Source organism: Genypterus blacodes, unplaced genomic scaffold (genome assembly GCF_046128005.1).
Source record: "Genypterus blacodes isolate CSIRO-AG114 ecotype Tasmania unplaced genomic scaffold, CSIRO-AGI_Gbla_v1 ptg000003l_1, whole genome shotgun sequence".
Taxonomy (NCBI): domain Eukaryota; kingdom Metazoa; phylum Chordata; class Actinopteri; order Ophidiiformes; family Ophidiidae; genus Genypterus; species Genypterus blacodes.
The window spans coordinates 5,432,501-5,446,785 of NW_027466817.1; the positions used below are offsets into that span (position 1 = coordinate 5,432,501).

General features: G+C 42.4%; 1 protein-coding gene across 3 annotated transcripts in view; it reads right to left on the minus strand.

The window, feature by feature from the left end:
- dscamb (Down syndrome cell adhesion molecule b) overlaps positions 1-2,741 on the minus strand; it is an 82,470-nt gene extending 79,729 nt beyond the window's left edge. For all 3 annotated transcript variants that reach the window (XM_076142191.1, XM_076142209.1, XM_076142201.1), the window contains exons 1-2: positions 2,417-2,741; positions 1,747-1,893 (exon numbers count right to left, since the gene is read on the minus strand). In XM_076142191.1, coding sequence (XP_075998306.1) covers positions 1,747-1,849 — 103 coding nt within the window. In that variant the 5' untranslated portion in view covers positions 1,850-1,893; positions 2,417-2,741. The remainder of the gene's footprint in view (positions 1-1,746; positions 1,894-2,416) is intronic.
- Positions 2,742-14,285: the final 11,544 nt, after the last annotated feature.

The window sequence follows — 14,285 nt, forward strand, 5'->3', positions numbered from 1 at the left end:
TTCTGCCTCATATTCTCATGCGCCATAGAAAGGTAGGAGAGCGTGTTTGATGTTGCCGTTCCAAACAAAACCTGAGATTAATAATTCAGCGCGGCTGTGGGATAGCTTTATTTTGTGTCCGCCGAGACTAAATCTTCCTTTATCAAATATTGAAAAAAAAGCAGAAGGGGCTCAAAAACTAGGCTGGGTCAAACTGTACCCGCTTGCCATTGTTGGAGTCCTGTTGGTATCCTTCTGGTCCCTCTCTCCTTTCCTTCACAAAGCAAAGGACGCACAAATGCTCACACGCACCAGCACGCACATCCTCCTAACCCTGGCTGCTAGAGTAAACACACCATCTCCATAACAGTGCGAGGTGAATCCGCTCATGCATCAGAATCCACCATCAAATATTTATCGCGGAGAAGCAGTGATTTTGACCGTGTGCTCATGCTTTTGACAGCGCTCGCCTGCCGCAATACTTATTGGAGTAAACACGGACAATCCAATAGCCTTGTTCTTTTGAATGCCTGCGAAAGAACTCCAAAGAACACGACGCATACGAGATAATCCATCAAAACTTCACCGCATATTCTATAGGCTGTCAGAAAAGAGTGGAAACCTGTTACCGTAGGCGACGCAATAAAAGCTGATTTAAAAAAATTACAAGTAATGGTTTTCTGAGGAGAGAAATCGCACAGAAGCAATATTAAATTCACATCCCATACATGGAGAGATGATTTTAACATACAAATATCACATCTTTGTGTTTTACTCTACGGCCTGAATTTAGGCTGATGAATGATACACAGATGGAGGTAATATATTACATTGTCTCCTCATAATGGGCATTTTTCTTTAAGCACGGTTGAGATAAGCATCATCTGAGTCTTGTCTACATGATTCATTTCATTTAGAGGACCTAATCATATCTGCATGCTGCATATTCTCCTGCTCGCCATGACATTAGGTAATATCTTCAGCCGGCAGCTGGCAACGAGTAACTCCAGCAACCTCGAGTAAATAAGTCACTGGCATGGATCAGGAGACGCATCTTCATGCTTGAACAGGCGCATTTAAAATGCCACCAAAACACTGTCCCAGATTCTGCCCTCAGTCAAATGACATCAAGTGCCCACTTACAGGTCCCTGAACGCCCCAGAATGAGGCAAAATCAGCCAGCGGGCAGCACATGGAGCAATCAAAGAGATAAGCATCCTATTTAACTTCAGGAGAAAAAAAAAACCCCGGCCCGGAGAGCATTCTGATGTCTCGTGTTATCACGCTGAGTTACTGGAGTCAAACAAGCAGGGTAACTAGGTCAATGAATCCACGCAAACTGTTCCACTTTAGCCCGTGCTGGACTCAAAATGGAGTTGGGAGGCGGGAGACGTGCAGCGTCATCACGGTGATGCGGCGTGACAGTTATCAACATCCTCTGGCGAGAAGAAAAGCAGGGGGACCGTGTAGCGCCGCAGTAATGGCCGACCATGATGTTAAACAGGTGAGATGAGCCACAGCGAGAGAGGAACTGGGTGTCCAAAAGAGCGCGGGACCGAGCATGGAGAGGATCCATTTTGTGCTCCCTCCTTTCTAAACGCTGCATTCAAAGCTTTGGAAGCAGCCGGAGGTTTTAATATGAACACTGGCGGTTGAGCCTCACATATTACAGACGTGAGGCCTGGTTTTTAATAAGCTGTGCTCCAGGATTTACCAAAGCAGTAAAATCTCTGCATTGAAGTATTTGGGTATATAAATTTGACTTACCTGAGCTGAGTGAGACTGTGTCTTTCTCCCATGATACAACAGTGACGTAGGCCTCGACAGAAGCAGGGATAATGCACTTGAAGACCGCTACACTGCCTCTCATGGCCTTCTGGTCAGCCACTCGGACTGTGTAGGGTTCTCGTGACACTAAGAAAGGAGGACACCAGAAGCTGCATTCACACCAGACCTCAGACTTTCTACTTCATTCATAGAGAAATGCTGTTTTTGCAAGAACAGGAGGATAAACTTCCACCCTTTATAACTCCTAACCTTTATATCTGGTTTTCAGTGTACAACTATTTTAATGTTTACTGTAAAAATAGAACAATAATGTCAATCAAATGATCATTCTAGCAATAGAAAGCACATATTTAATATTTTTGCTTAATCCATGTCCAAATTAGATTCTGCATCTTTCTCCATTCTTGTGACACAATGATGATGCAGGAAGCTGAAAGTATCTCTTTGTGGTTGAGCCCCCATTGATAATTTACTATAATCATTAACTATATCTCAAACTATAGTATCTTTCATCTCTGTGCCACTCATACTACTTCCCCCCTCTTCTCGTCTCTCTCTCTCTCTCTCTCTCTCTCACTACTACTATTTCTCTCATCTCCACCGTCACTCCTGCACTCCTGCTATACTAATCCTTCCTCTGTGGACTCACCAGCTTTGATGTGAACATCCTGACTCCTAATCTTGCCAGAAGGGTTCTCGGCAGTGCAGTAGTAGGTGTTGTCGTGAATCAGCTTGCTGAAGCTGGATGGCAGGAAGTTAAAGATCTGTAGGGTGCCATTGGGGTGGACGTGGCGGATGCCCGGGACATCGTAGATCTCCTCGCCGGTTGCCAGATACCAGCGCAGCGAGGCCGGCTGTGCACCCGCGGCGGGACAGGGCACGGAGGTCCCTGTGGTGCTGGCAAATACTACCTCTTGCAAAGATGCATTGACAAAGTATAGGCTGGAATGTAGGTCCTCACTGAAAACTGCAAGAGAAGAAACAATGTTTGTTGTTATGATGGAGCATTACATCACTGCTTACCTGCTTTATAGCACTATTTTCAAGTTTCTCTTTCAAGTTCAGAGCCTTGTCACTTGTAGCACTATAGTACAAACAGTACAGCTATTAATATATATCATTGTATCTCAAAGACGTTAAATACATAAACTACTCTTGATTTAGAAATAAGGTCAGTCACCTTGATGATCTTCTATCTTTGATTCAAGTCATCACATCACAGTAACAACAACGGTTTTCAGTGTAGGTTGTGCAACAGTGACCAGAGGGAGGACAGGTAATAAATGATGATGTTGAACCAATTAGCACCGTAATCTGAAGTGGTTTGATGTCTGAGTGGTGCAGCTAGCAGTCATCTGTCTGTATACGCAGGTAAGATGTCTGCATTGCGTGCATCTTGCGTGTGTGCGTGCATTTCTGTATGTGGTAAGACAGAGAAAGGGAGCGTATGTTTTGTTTCGTGTAATGTGTGTGTGTGTGTGTGTGTGTGTGTGTGTGTGTGTGTGTGTGTGTGTGTGTGTGAGCATCCGGCCTCGTGACGGGCCCACAGGCTCTGCACTAAATGGCTTACGGTGACACTGGCAGCTGGCTTGGACCCTCCCAGGGGAGAAAACATTTTAGCACTTCATAAATTCCTAACAAGGTCTCAAATTGCAGACATTTCCATCCTTTTCTCTGCTCCAGTGCATCTAACCCAGCGATGAGACACACCAATGACCTGCACATGTACACACGCACATGAACACAAGCCTTATTTTCTTTGCAACAGATTCATATTTTTTGTATATATTATGGTGTATATATTTTTTTAATTCCTTGTACTCATTTATATATTTTCTATATGTTACTATAACCATGTTGCATAGGTTATATACATATGTACATATATAACATATGTTAATGCATTTAACCTCCATTCTATCCATTCCCCCTCATGAATCAGATGGATTTAATCAGCAAAGTGAAGGGGTCACAGTTTTTACCTGAATTCACCTGTCCAGCCTATTTCATAGCCAACAGGTCATTGACAGCAGAAGTACCAAAGCACTGCGTGTCGTCTCTCCTTCCCACATACAATAACTCCTGATCGAGACATGATGTTTCCAGATCTAGGATCCAGATATTGCAATCTTTCTACTTAAATAATCGATGAGAAATGATAACTTCATTTAACTATCTAATATAAGCACAATTAAGGTCAACGGGGTCAAAGACAGCAACACTGTCACACTGTCTAAGTATTTAGCTTCATAATTTACAGACATGTTTTTGTGCAAGTCGGAAAAAAAAGAGGACAGTTAACCAACTCAGATCTCCATCATGAAAATCCTCTCTAGAAGGAGGAGCTGGGAGAAGTTGGCACCCACACCACATTAAATGAGTGATATGCACATTACTTTAATGGAGTGAACAAAATAATTGTCTGCAAAGACCATATATTAGATTTTTATGACAAGAGAATTTAGCATTTTCGGAATATAATCAGGTTCTAGCGGCAATGGCAAATGTAACAGGACAGGGGAGAATCTGAGATGAATAAATCCATCTATTTGCTTATGTGTCACTCATCGTATCTGTCTGTGCATGCTACCAGCTGCTGGTTCTGCACATACGTGACACCTTTAGTCTGTAATACCAATGGCAAGAAACATCCATCCATCCATCCATCCATCCATCCAACCAGTCGTGCTCACTTACTAAGGACAGGCCACAGTGGTGACTCATGCCAACACACATGTCCTAAATTGTACACACACACCTGTACACACACACACACACACACACACACACACACAAACACACACTAAGAGGCTCCTAAGAGAACGCAGATGTACACCCTTCCTGTTTCCACTGTCTTTCTGCTTCTTATTACACATTTAATATCTCAAGTTCCAATACAAAGAACACCACTCAGGATCTAATTTGCTATGATGGAAATGTTGTGTTTGTTTGTGTTTGCAGAGGCACTTGTCCTTATGTGGATGAATTATTGATAAGTAATCATGGAGTACACTTTATAATCATGAGTGGATCTTCAAATAATTCTGAAGTTGGTTATCTTCCTACCAATCAGTCAAAATGTGTAAAATTCTACTTTGTGATTCATGACATATAATTTCATCAACAAATATTCTAAATCTAAAATACATCTATTCAGATACATGTCTTTTTTTGTTGTTTGATGGTAAATAAATCCTCAAGAATTGGCTGTATTGGCTCAAATCATTGCGTGAATTGGCAATAGTCCAAAATATACTCATATACCATGTAGACAGCATGAATTCAATATTGTATTCTGTATAGGAAAAGCGCTGAAAGCCCAGGTGCCTTACCTTATTTGATTTAAAAAATATTTCTAATTTAATATTTCTGGAAGAATTTATGGCCCCAGAGAGAAGCTTTTGTAAACAATCCGGTGCAGAACCTTACATCAAAAAGTTTTCTGCGATTTGAATCTTTTAAAATGCACTTGGATAGTGTGCTGGTTCTCTGTGGGTCTGTGGCAACAGCCAAGATGAAAATAATACATCAAAGTCATATTAAATTCTGATTCATTCTCTTTTCCCAGCTGGCACAGGGAGTATCAATCTTCTCAGAGCTCTGTTGATACTACAGACTGGAGCCGTGAGGGGGGAGATCAAAACCCACCTGTTCATGGACGGTGCTCAAGGTTAGTGAGAAGGAGAACACACTTTAAAATCACTCATGTCTGGATTTTAAAACACACTGTCTTTATTGATGGTGCATTCAACAGCAATATGAAAGAAGAGGAAATGTGTTGATTGCAATAGAGACGATTAGTGTGTCACATCAGACAAATACTGTCTGAGATCGTGCTGGCATGGGGGGGTTAATTTAAGAGAAAATCTCTCTGCCATTTTAAGCATTGGACAGAGAATTATATTTGCCAGTCCTTAAAAAAGAAGATCACACTCACATACACATCAAAGTTTTCAGCAAATATAATTTGCGTACCTAGTTAATTAATATTTTGAAAGTTATGGGGCTACAAAGCAAACGGCTGGAGAGGATCAGATCAAAGGAGCGTGCGGCCGCCTGGAAAGCTTGTATTCTGTGAGGGGGGATTGGAGAAATTGGATTAGGATTTATGTCATGGCTGTTTTGATACTCGTCTATTTCTCATATAAAAGTATGTGAGAGCAACTGAATTTAAACACGCTGAGTGATAGCAAGATTGATTTAATTAAAAAAAGGAATGGACTCTGGTGGAGTGGAGCATATCACCGCGCTGCTCGTTTCCCTAATTGACTGAGCAGTGGAGCCGGAGCACAAATGGTTGTGTGACGCAGGTACATGGCCCCCCCAGACCTCACAAAGTGCACCATGTCATGCCCCAACAAATGGCCTCGAGGCTCAACCACTTAATACTTCGCCAGAGAGGAAATCAGTAATTGGCATAATTTTTCATGAGCTCAAGCGTAAAGGTGAAATAAATGACACTGTTCAATAATGCATTATATGCATCTATAATTGACTATGATTTTTCCTCTGACGGGATTTCTTCAGAGAGCAGAGCAGAAAGGAAGAAAGAGAAAAGCTGTTTCATATAAATCTTGATGGTTCGGGTCTAGTAGAGGAGCTGCACTTTATGTTATATATATATTATTAATCTTAGGACCAGTTCATATATTTTGATTTTGTAGATGCAATAAGTCTTTAAGACAACCCACCATCATGTTTATGTAATCTGGATTAGGTGCTGCATCAAATGGATCACATAACTCCAATACTGTAAATACTGGCAACACTTATAATATGCTTAATATTGTAATATTAACATTGATTTATTCAGAAAAGGAGAATATGGGAGAATATGGAATGAAAATTAAAATGAAAAAATTGTAATTTACGGCAGCCACATGAAAAACAATATTTCAGGTAGTAATTATGAATTCCTGAGCTATTATTTAAAATGTGAATTGAGAAAGCAGCCCACGTGAGGTTCTCACAGAGTTACAGTACAATTAGGCCAAGAGCACCTGTGGTGCTGGCTGTGATCCTTCACACAATAGAGTTGATCAGTTGACAGGGTGTAACCAACCATGACAGTGTGCTTTCAGAGCCACTGGGGCGCTTCATTTAAGTAAACGTGCAATCAATGCCAATCGGAGCAAACAGCAGGTAAAGATGAATTTAACTGCATCTTTGCCACATCCTGAGAGACAAAAGGTAACCGCAGAGATCACCAGATCGCTTCTTAACTGAAGAATTCACAGTTCATCTGTTAGCAGGGAAATTGCTAGTCTGACACCCGATCAAAGTGTGCAAAAGTCACACAGAGCTGGTGTGATTTCCACCCTCTCATGTACCTGCACTGGGGAAACTGGTGACAACCCATTAAATCCCATTCTGTAGTTGTGGGTATCTGTTCTGTCTTTCAAGCGGCTCGCTTTTTTTCATGACAACACTTTCCTGACAGAGGAAGAAGAGAGAACGGCGGAGAGCAAACATGAAGAGAGGCAACGCGAGAATCAGAGAGACAGTGGGATTGATTCAGCTTCCCGTATTTCAGAGGGTACTCGTGTTGCATCTGTTGAGCGAGCGGGAGCCATTGTCTGAGTTGTCATCGCCACTGCTGGCAGGGGGACTGCAGCGCACAGCGGCGTGGCACCGGGTGCTTCACAGTGACAATGTGACAGCAGGAACCCTGGGTAATTAAAGCAGCGCTGTGCTCTGCGCCCGCAGGGCAAGTCTGCCTGGGACCTGCAGATCATACCTGGCTCCCACACATTCCAGACACACGGTAGCCAAGGAAAGATTTTCCACCTTAACAAATTCCTGCTCCTATAGTCTGGGTTTATGGATCAGTATTGGTATGCGATTGACTAAACTGTGTCCCAATTTAGAAATGATTTGAGATTAGTGGTCCTCAGGGTCTCTCTACTGCCCCCAACATGGAATCATAGAGAATAAGCTGCATTCATTGGCTAAATACAAACAGCAGGGTAACAAAAGGTGTCTGTGCATGATCTAAATTTCAGTTACTTATTCATTTTCACTGATACTAAATCAAACTTTATGCACCTGTTAACAATGTACAGTAGTGGGAAGTCCAGAGACAAGCACACAACAGCCATTTGGGGCCAGACAGTCTGTGTAAGCATTCCCACCGTTCTGATCTGCCCGGAGGCAATACACCATGCACGGAAGTTAAATGACTGTCTTCCAATTTGCTCTCATGAATATTAAGCAGTGCTGTGACAGTAGAAAAGGCTGGCTGCACGCAAGCTGCTGATTCACGCCGACAGATCTGTCCTCTGATGTCTAGGAGAGGCGGGCCAAAGCTAAAACGAGACCCCCGCAGCAGACGAGTCTCCTCCCCGGTCCATTTTCACGTCTTAAATGGGCCAGAGTGGCTGTCTGTCTCATTAAGGGAAGGCAGAGACCCTGGCCTGTTTCAAAACTGAGTGATAAAGACATTGATGTCTAAATTATGCTGCTACTCCTGATGAGTGGAGAGAGAGGGGATCTGATGAGGGGATCGCACTGTAGCAAGCTAAAGCAGCTCCCTCTGCTGCTGCTGATGATGAATAAAACTTCCACTGCAAATCTAATATCGCTGTGTGATGTAACAAGGCTGCTACCAACTCTGTAATAAAAGGGATAAAATTGATGGATAGGTTCACTGAATGTTTACTATGAGCTGTGTCTCGCCATGTGAACAGAGACAATACTGCTGATCTAAGATACAAAACACAATTAGAGAGTTCACCTGCACAAATCATTTCCTAATTTCACAAAAAAACAAAGGTGGATTTAGATGATGAGGCACAGTGGCACCGTGGAACCTTACTGTGCTGTGTATGGCGGTGATATCTTAATAATCTCAATCATCAGGATTACGTAAATTCGGTATATTCTTTATACAAATATAAAATTCAGTATATATAATACAACAAACTTGATCCTAGACTGATAAAAGGAATTGATTGCTTTATGTAACATGAGAAACAGCCCTTTTTAAAAATGTATTCTGATATGGATCATCTTGTACTACCTCATACAATCATATATCAGTTTCATTTCTGCTTTTCAAGTCAAGCATGTTGTCTTTTTGTCCTCCTGCTCTACTCACACCTGATGAGCAAATTCAGTCGTGATCAATCAAGATTTGGGAGACTCAAACTCCTGACGAGCAGAGCAGATAGAGATGGACAAAATGATTCCCTAACAGTAAACACACATTTCAGCACATACTGTATATCTGCAGCATGATGATGAGTCACTCCATTAACCTGACAGACACACATTATTCAAAACATTATTATGCATGGTAGCTTTTCCAGTTAACTGGCAAATACTCTGATAAACAGCTGTAAACATCAGAAAACTCTTATCCTTCACAATTATCTTTGTGTCCTACTATTATACTTAATGTCTGATTGAGACTTGAGTGGATTTAATCAAATTTCTCCCAAGAAAATCTAATGGTCAGCATACACCGTCTCTCTTGATAACAAGATTAAGCTGCAGCTTTCTCGTTGTACGAATGCCTGTTGGCAGAGACGTTACCGTGCAACGATGTTGATGCATACGTTGGTGAGACAAAGAGACACAGCACTGGACCAACAACCTTATTATGTCGCCAAACATTAAGGCTGACGGCCTTCTAACAAATTTGCTTTTAATGGTGTCTTAACATGATCAATGTCCACCTGCATGCCAGCTAAGTTAACACAATGTCCATGGAGATCACAGTGTGCACTATATCGCCACACTACATCACAGCTTTTATATTTTGACTTGTTAGGTAGTGACTCTGAGTGGTGCAGATGATGACCCTGAACACCACACTCCATATTTACTTGTGTGTACTTTTCAATGAAGCTGTAAGCATTTTAATACTTACAGTGCTGCTACTAACTGTATATTTCTGTTTATTAATGGTATGTTGTACAGCAATATACCAATTCACAACTATTACTTTTGTCAAGAATAATCATTTTTTCACCTTAATTTTTTCATTGGTTTTAGCAAGTTTATTTAAAAGCTTATGAATACATTTTTGCCAGATTCAGGGTGTATCTAGGATTTTTTTAAACATTTCTTCAAAAAATATTATACAACAATCTCAAATAAAAGCATCAGGTATATTCATCCCACTATCATTGGGTACAATTAGCTCTGGGTCTCAATCTGGTAAACTAAATCTCTATGCTTGGACAGTGAAGGGTCATGTGCAGCTGAAAGATGCTCATTGAATAGCGTGCAGACTGTTTTGGCAGACTTATAGAAACAGATTTTTCTTTATTTTTTAGATTTGTTTCTTTATATTGATATATGACACATTTTATCCAGTGGCGTTGGGCTTTGGTCGGCTAAAGCGTTTGTTATAACAATTGCCCTTTTCTTATAACAAATGCCCTTTTCTTATTGAACCATTGGCACTAATCATGCCATCGCTGCAATTCCTCTCAGATTCCTGATACATCTGTCTTCTGTCTTGATTTTGACAACACATCCTGTCACTGGAAAACATGCTGCATTATTACAAACACCGGACAGGTAATAATGTACTTATCTGTCTGAGGCGACGCTTTGAAGTCACACCACCGTCACTGTGCTCGTCTGTGACCAGCAGCTGGTGGAGTGTGTTAATGTTGATGTCACAGCAGCTGGCTGCTCTCATCCTGTTAGCCTCCCCCCCCCCCTCTTTACAGCTGCTGCTACTGCTGCTGCGTGCCATGCTCATTTTAATACTCCAAACTCATTTGACCGTCTTTATGGACTTATCATATTAAACATTTATCGCAGCCATTTCCCTAAAGCAAGCATGTTTATTCAACACTTATGGGACCACAGCTTGGCTCCTTCCACTGGTGCCCCTCCAGCCCCACCGCACCCTCATTTTCTCCGTTTCTTCTCCTCTCTCCTCCTTTCTCCCTCCGCCCGCTGTCTTGCTTCATTGCAACCCTCCTCTCTCTACGTGCCACTGCCTGAATAAAAAGGAGAGGTATTTTGGTACGTTATTCTCTCCTCCACTCTCCTCTCCTCTCCTCTCCCCATCAGGTCATCCTTCTCTCCAGTGGCGGAGGCAAAAGAGGATGTGTGAAGCCGGGCAGACGCGCAGACACACAAATGTATTCTAAGCATTTAGTACTTTGGATGAATCGAGTTTTAATTTAATCATCTGATCAAACACTAATTAGCATAATCACTTGTGGGTACGGATGGGCTAGCGAGAGAGACAGAGTGAGCAGAACATACAGTAATAGACCTCATCCTGGCAACCGTCTGTGTGGACAATTAGCAACATGAAAACAGCTACATGCTTCCAGGGACTCGTGCAGGCCTCTATCCAAATTGCTGGCCTTTTTTTAGAAACAATAACAGCAATAACAGCACTGTGTCTGGAAAAATTATCTATTCGCTGGTGGACGATCCCACATTCAAAGTGGTGCGTGCCAGACTCTGCGCCCTCTTATTTGCTCTTGGACAAGATGGCTTACTGCAGCATCACACCTTAGTCTGAGCAGAGGAGGTCGGGGGAATTCTAGGAATACCACAAAGTGCTAGGATTATTGACAATGCACTCAGTCTCACACCAGGCCAGGGGATCGATGAGTGGCTGGAAGGACATAAATCAGACTCCTGTGGCTCCATTCCATGTCACAACCTAGCACACTCCCACCCAGCTCACCAATTAAACACACACAGCCTTATAACCCTGCGTCCACACATTCACAGAAGAACACACCCTCTGAAATTTACATACCTAACACATATTTGTCCTTACGTGTGCATCTAAACACACACACACACACACAATGATGCGCTTTCTCACACCTTACCTCAACTCCAACAAGATGACAGCGCTTTAAAAATGGCCGGCTAAAAATAGCCGCCACTAACTTGGTCTTAAATCTTAGCATCTGTGCCAGGTTTAAAAATAAAGAGCAGTGTCGAGAAACCAAGCTGGACCCATTTGTCTTTCTGTCACTCTGTCTATCCACCCCTGCTTTCTCTGTTATCCCTTAGCCTACTTTAATATTTGGACTATGAAGCATCTATGTGGCGAAATAGCTCCCGACAATGCACTCATGAATGATCTCACTGAGAAACAGGGTCGTAATGAGAGAAGCCCGCAATTAGGCTGAGCGTCCATGAAAACGAGAGCGTGCTGAGCTCTGATGAGAGGCAGAGAGGCGTTAGTGATCCACAATACATCAGGCGCGAGCGTCACGCGCGGGCCGGAGAGGCGGGGATCAATTCAGCCCTGGGCCTTCGTCTGTGTGGAGTCCAAAGTATGGTATGTGGAGGACTGGATTAAGAAGCAGTATTTATGAGGCCCGGAGTGAATGTTTGTCTTGTTGGGTGATTGATTGCAAAAGTCAACGCACCTCCACCACCTGTCCCCCGCTGTGAACTAAAGCTATATACAATGACGGGACACTGCATGGACAAAAGATGCTTATGCTCCCGGACAAATACGCAAATATTTGTCGATTAAAATATACATGTGCAGAATTGTCTCAATAGTTTTAGGGACATAGAAAAATTACTATTAAAAACATACTTACTAAAGGAACATTGACAGACACACTACAAAATGTCTCCATTATGATTGAATACTAATGCAGATGGCATGTATAGGGCATATTGCACAAATTTTGTTCTAAATGCTTTCTTTAAGGTCTATGTCAAAACATTTGCAATGTGAAAAAAAGGTCTGATTGACTGATTCGCTACCTGCTGCTGCACCGCTTGTGCACACGGAGTGAAAACAGACCTGGTATTGTGTCTACTCTGCTCTAATGCGAACCAGTGGCTGTTGACGTGACGACGTTGCAGAACTAAACCACTAATGGAAACACCTTTAGTTGGTCTGACTGGATGCACCTCTGCAGGCATGAACCTTGTGTTCGACAAAAATTGCAAAAAGCTGAATGTGTCATATTTCATGTAGAAAACTATACACAAATATTGCTGATACTCTTGGTTGCTACCATGTGTTTTGAAACTACATAAAAAATTGGCCTGTGGCTCATGCATACAGGTGTTTTCACTTAAAGGCTAATTAGACCTCATCATCAGACTCTGTGGCAGGTGCGTTAAAGATATGACCAAATCATGCTGCGCATATTTTACGGCTCTACAACTGTGTATTGTACCAAATACGAAGGTTTGAGTGCATTTGACTCAAATTTAGTCTGCCGTTTGGATAAAGCGGAGCTCAGAGATTTCGGTGACTGTATTGCAGATTATTTGTAATTTGTGAATTAAGATCTCTTGGATCTGCAGGAGGGATTTGTTAAATTCTAAATTCTCCCTGGTAAATGTGTGTTTTTTGAAGCTAAATCAAGGTAAAAGCACTCCTGCGCTGGGGTGTTACAGTGCTGCTATCTTGATTTAGTCTGTTTTAAACTGTCAAATAAAGCTTTTATACCAGTTCCTGCACTACAGTACCCATGCAGTGCAGCACGGTAATATAACATGTCACTTTGACAGGTGCTGAGTGAATTAAAAACATCCTTTCTACTGAGAACCTTGTCTAAGAGGGAAACCCCCGCCAGATGTACTACAACCTCACTTTGCACGCATGATCAAACACCTACATCTGGGTGCTGAGGGCTTTTCTCCTCTTCCCTGCAGATGCTAAATGATATCGTTAACATTTTAATGCAAGAGACATTTACACGCGGGCTTGTGCAATTACACCTCTGATTCAGTGGAATCCAGACAGACACTGTGTGATCGGTAATTAGATTTTACATTGGGTGAAACAGCGTACACACACACACGCACACACACACACACACACCAACACACACACGCACACACATATGCATGCAGTCGCCGAAGCTAGCTCCTAATTAGAGAGCTAGACAGGCTCGAGGAGGTAGGGTACAGTAGAGTAACCCTCATTATGCAGCTAGTATGTATGAACTCGGGGATATCTATGATCACACATCAGGGCCTCCATTACCAAACATTAGCAGCGTTTTCGACGCAGAATTCAGACTACAACTTAACAAACTGTCTCACAGGACACGCGGAGCAACGCTGAGCAAAGAGTTAAGTGGGTTTGTAAGCCGAATTTAGTCCATTAGATATTCATATCAGAGTAAGGCTGCATGAAATGATCTTTCACTTGACTATATGCTACGTGTTTTCACGGTGTAATTTAATCTCACTAGCCGCCGCACCACTTCTGCAACCAAACCCTAATTGGTCATTAGTAAACAGACTAACAGCTGTAAAAGGCTCTGTAAGCCTGATCAGGTTTCAAGTGCTCACTCCATCGCTCCAGAGCCTCTGTGCGCAGCCACCGGGGGGACACTCGTCGTTGGACATCTTTAACCAGACACAGATAGATCTGTGCGCATGCTGAGAGGAACATCTCACATCTCCAGCAAATTAGGCTCTCATCAGTGCGCTGCCTTCATTGCCCCCATTTAGATTTATTGCCATACAAACGCCGATTTCCCACCTTCGACTCGCAGCCAAGTCCAGGCCAATCTTTCTATCCACACAAAGTCCCTGTTGCATTTTCATCC